We start from the raw sequence: 5,433 nt of genomic DNA, 5'->3' as shown, positions 1-5,433 counted from the left end.
CGGTGCACCAACTTAAATTCATTAAAACACATTGAACAATTTTGCCTTCCTTAAATAATATGCAAATTAGGGTTTTACGTAAGGAAAAAACACAATTATACAACCATGACCGCAATTATTAGACTTTTTGGTAAAAACATTGAATTTAAGGAAAGGAAGCAACAAAAAAAAAAGAGCATAAACCATAGTGTTTGTGTGTTTGCAAATGATATATGATCTGTACTGAAGTTCGTTGATCCAAGATATATTTGAGGATCAAATGAAGATAATTTTGTACTGAAGTAACAGTTGCATGTTATGACTTGTTTAAGAAAACAAATTTCAAAATTTACACACAAATGTTATTGCAATATTTAATACCATAAATTACAAAAGTCTTTATCTTATTCAAGATTGTGCCAAGTCAAACTGCGATAACAAAGTGAAACAGAGCGACTACTTGCGAATTGAATATCATAAGCCTGAATCGTCTAGAGAAATTGATCAAATACAACTACATTCACCCAAAGAAAATAATAAATCACAAAGGTAGAAAGAGACAGTTACTCCTAATGATCTGAACCGACATGGAGGTGAGCGCGATCAGATTAACAATCAGAATGATGGTGCAATCCAAGTTGGGCCAGTAGGACTTGGGGATAATTCGGGAAAAAACGATTTAATTTTTCCATCTTCAAGATTGTATATTCCCTTATCGCTTCCACCCCTTCCATTAAAAAACACTCTATGCGAATCATCAGCAAAATATATATGATTAGGCTTGACTCCTTTAAACTTAGAGGTGTCCACGGAAATTGGTGCCTCACTGTCCCAAAAAATAGCTGAATTTCCCAAGGTTTTAATCTCCTCCTTTGATGTACGCTTGATTACATCTAATTCAAACACTTCAAATTTAAAGGTCTTATATTCGCCATATGAATATCCTCCATGGCCAATTCGGGAAACAAGTAATAGTGCACCGGATAGCTCGAATAGGTATAACTCTGAGCTCTCATACCATATATCAACCTCCAGCTTAAAAAGAAAGCGAGGCCCTGTAACATCGAAAACCCAAACTTCACCACACAACGTCACATAATAAAATTGACCTTGGTAATAATTGATAGCTTCGATTTCACTTCTAATGGCAATGTCAATTTTAGTCCAGTTGAGGTCTCCATGTCGCCAAAAAGCCAAATACTCACTATCTGTAAAATAGTAAACCACAAGTACATAATCAGATGTAACAGAAGGACTGGCTGATAAAACAAGTCTTTCCATAAAGTCCAATGTATCGCGTCCTGCTTGGTAACCCTGTAAATCCCATAAGGCTTTTTCCGTAGGAAGTTGAATTTGGGTACGGGTGAAAGGATGCAACAAGTTCATCTCTCCAGTATTCTTTTCCAAGGTACACAGCCATCCTTGTGACGGAAAACACTCTCGTCCTCTAGCTTCCGGGAGAAAAATGCGTGAAACTTTCTTCTTGGAAAGAGAGTAGAATTCTCGATAATCGTCATCTTTGTCCTCCAGCATTAGCAACGGAAGTTGCGGTGAAAGTACATCGAATTTTCCTATGTAGCGGCGATTTTCCAAGAGGTACAAACAGCACCAAAAGCAATGAAGTCTTCAATCACTTTAACACGCTTTGCAATCTGAGCAATGAGATCGAAGGGAAACTCTGCCCAGTTCACCATTGTTGAAAGGTAAAAAAGAAACAAGCGTTGTTTATGGAAGTAGACAGTATTTTACTAGAACTAGAATTTGGAACCAGTTGGAATGCTTTACTTGAGGAAGTTTTTGAGTGGATTATCCTATTTTCGGGTGGATAAACTTCAACTTGCCTCCATGAGCAAGGAGACTTGGATAAAGTTGAATAAGTAAAGACATGTGTATTGTATTAGTAGGGCGCAAATTGGCCAGGTAGGTGCCACATAGGACGCGTATGTCTACTTATTCAACTTTATACAAGTTTAACTGTCTACTTGTGCATGCCCAAAGTTCAAGGGCATAGGTGCAACCCAAAGTTAGAGGCCATAGGTGCAAGTTGAAGCAATGTTAAAGGACATGTTTATCTATTATGCCTTGCGCACTAAAGATCTAATGGTCTTTAATTTTTGTCTATTTGGCTCATTTAATTAATGAAAGCTTGTCGACCAAAGTACACTTATTTATCCCATCCTTATTCGCTTTTCAAAGGTTTAGAACTTAAGTTATACGCTTTGTGTAGTATTTTTTCAGAATTTGTTATAGTGTTCCGCAGTTAGATGTTCTTTATCTTTTTTTAGAGAAAAAAATTGGTAATAAATATGGGATGGTAGAGTGTATATATTGTTCTGTGTGTTGTGCATTTTTATTGTTCAAATGTGAAAAAGAAACAAGCGTTGTTTATGGAAGTAGACAGTATTTTACTACAACTAGAATTTGGAACCAGTTGGAATGCTTTACTTGAGGAAGTTTTTGAGTGGATTATCCTATTTTCAAGTGGATAATACGCCCTTTGTTAAGATAGTCAAATACCAGTGTCAAGATATTTGTCAAAGTATATCAATTGTTAGATTGTGCTAGATACACATAGTCAAATATTGTAGGTACACATAATCACATATTGTAGGTAAAAAGCAGGATATCAGGGATCTGATGTTGACCTTTTCGTACCTAGCTTTGTGTATATATTATAGGTATAATCTATCATTTTGTAATGAGCTGAAATACAGCTACATCTGTAATATGGTATCAGAGACTCCTGCTGTCTTTGTAGAGGCTCAAGTTGCCTTTTCCGGTGACTGTTTTGATAGATTTGCCATAACTATTCCAGCTTCTTTCTTTACTAGCAGCACTTCCTGCAGGTTTTCCTGGCCATGTTAACCTGTCATTCTGAGTTTGTGAGGTCCAATCGTTCATTCTAATCTTACCCATCACTCATATAATTTTCAGCAAAATCAGTCATCTTCATAGACTGTTTCTTCCTTTTTCTGGCGAAGCTCTTGTTCAGTTAAGATCTGAAATAGTTATACCAGATCTTTAGTCATCAAGAGGAACCTTGTTCTTCTATTTCCTTTGTTTCAAGTTCTGTTAACCAAAAAAAATTCCTTTTTTTTTGTAACTCATTTTTTTGGAATTTCAGTTAGTTGTTGAAGCCATAATGTCAGAGAAAGGTGAATCTCTAACTAATGTCTCAGAGAAAACTGAATCTTCAGGTGATTTCAAATCCATGTTTTCCTTTATTTCCAGTTCTCCTGTTATAACTACCATGAAATTGAAAGGTAGTAATAATTACACACCATGGTCTTCATCTGTCGAGATGTAGTTTACGGGACAAGGATATGAGGATCATTTAGTTAAAAATACTAGTGATATTGTTGCTAGTGAAAGGACTAAGTGGACTCGAATTGATGCTCAATTATGCAATCTCTTATGGAACTCTTTGAATCCTAAATTACTCAATCTATTTCAATCTTGAAAAACTTGCTATAAAGTTTGGACTAAAGCTAAGACTTTGTATACGAATGACAGACAACGCATATACAAGGTTGTCTCAGACTTGGTCCAACTTCAGCAGAATAATCAAGATATGGCGAGTTATTTAGGGCAAATCGATACCTTGAAAGATCAATTTGACTCTCTCATGCCACTTTCTGAAAGTGTCACCACGCAGGAGCAACAAAGAGATAAGTTCTTTAGCATTAAAAGGACTTCGATCTGATTTGAGTCCTATAAGGGATCAAATCTTGGCAAGTTCATCAGTTCCTTCCTTAATCGACGTTTCAGCTCAATTGCTGCATATTGGTTCAGAAACAAATGATACCAATAACGTTGAGACATCTGTATTAGCTGTGAAAAATGAGAACTCACAGGAACAAAATGTCCACCAAAGGGAAAACATTAGAAACTCTAGACCCTATTGTAACTATTGCAACAAGCTAGGCCATACTCGACAAACTTGTTGGAAATTGCATGGTCGACCACAACCTACTAACAATCGTAGTACAGCTCACGTGGCTCAGATCCATAAAGATACAGAGGGTCAACTGTCTAATTCTATTACTTTTTCTGGAGCAGATTATAATGATTACTTGCAGTATCAAGTGGCTACGCAACAATCACCTTTAGCTGGCACCCCACAAACTGGTAATTCCTTTGCTTGTCTAACCAGGTCTTCACCCACTTGCCCATGGATATTGGATTCTGGTGCATCTGACCATATCTCTGGTAATCAGAATCTTTTCTCAAATCTTATTCATTTCACAACCGTCTCCGCAGTTACCTTTGCTAATAGATCACGAACTGCAGTAAAAGTAATAGGGGATGTGCAACTTCTTCCCTCTATTTCCTTAAAATCAATTTCATTTGCTCCTAAATGTCCATTTAATTTGATATCTGTAAGCAAATTAACCAAGCACCTCAATTGTGGTGTCACTTTTTTGGCTGACTCTGGGGAAGATGATTGGAGCAGGATATGAGTCACAGGACTGTATCACATGTCAAAATCGCCACCACCAGTTGCCTTCACTTCTGCTGCCTCATTTGATCTTCTCCACAGCCGTTATGGTCACCCGAGTCTCGCAAAACTTCAAAAACTAATGCCTAGTCTTTCCACTTTATCTTCTTTTGAATGTGAGTCATGTCAACTTGGGAAACATAGTCGCACTTCATTTCCCAAAAGAGTCAATAATAGGGCCACATGTATGTTTGACATTGTTCACTCAAATATATGGGGTCCTAGTCGTGTCGTTTCAAGTCTAGGATTTCAGTATTTTGTTACCTTTATTGATGACTTCTCCCGTTGCACATGGGTATATTTGATGAAAAATCGTTCTGAAGTATTCTCTATTTTTCAAAAATTATATGTTGAGATAAATAATCGATTTGGTGTTTCAATAAAGGTATTACGCAGTGATAATGCCAAAGAGTACTTTATCTTCTCCCTTTTCCAGTTTCATGTCGTCTCAGGGAATCACTCATCAGACGTCTTGTATGTATACTCCTCAACAAAATGGAGTCGCCGAACATAAAAATAGGCATCTCATTTAAACTTCTCATAATTTACTTATACACCATCACGTTCCTCTTCGTTTTTGGGGAGATGTTGTTCTCGCTGCTTGTTATTTGATCAATAGAATGCCCTCCACTGTGTTGCAACAACAAAGTCCTCACTCAATTCTTTTTCCAGGTCAAAACCCTTATCATCTACCTTTGAAAGCGATTGGATATATTTGCTTTGTCCATGATCAAAGTACTAGAAATGACAAACTCCAACCAAAATCAATGAAGTGTGTCTTTCTAGGATACTCTCGTCACCAAAAAGGTTACAAATGCTATGATCCAAAAACAAATAAATATTTTATTAGTGCAGATGTGACATTTTTTGAAACATCTCCCTATTTTACACCAAGCACTACAAGCAGAAGTTTAATTCCTCAAGTTTTGCCAGTACCTATACTTCCTCTACAACAA

At 36.7% G+C, this 5,433-nt stretch overlaps 1 protein-coding gene across 1 annotated transcript; it reads right to left on the bottom strand.

Moving 5' to 3' along the window:
* Nucleotides 1-594: 594 nt before the first annotated feature.
* LOC107875885 (F-box protein At2g26160-like) lies at nucleotides 595-1,673 on the bottom strand. The gene is given in 2 exon segments (XM_047403370.1): nucleotides 595-1,547; nucleotides 1,550-1,673. Coding segments are annotated over 2 exon segments (1,077 nt in total).
* Between the last annotated feature and the right edge of the window lie 3,760 nt (nucleotides 1,674-5,433).

This window comes from Capsicum annuum, chromosome 1, assembly GCF_002878395.1.
Source record: "Capsicum annuum cultivar UCD-10X-F1 chromosome 1, UCD10Xv1.1, whole genome shotgun sequence".
NCBI lineage: Eukaryota > Viridiplantae > Streptophyta > Magnoliopsida > Solanales > Solanaceae > Capsicum > Capsicum annuum.
This window is presented reverse-complemented; position numbering and strand designations above follow the sequence as displayed.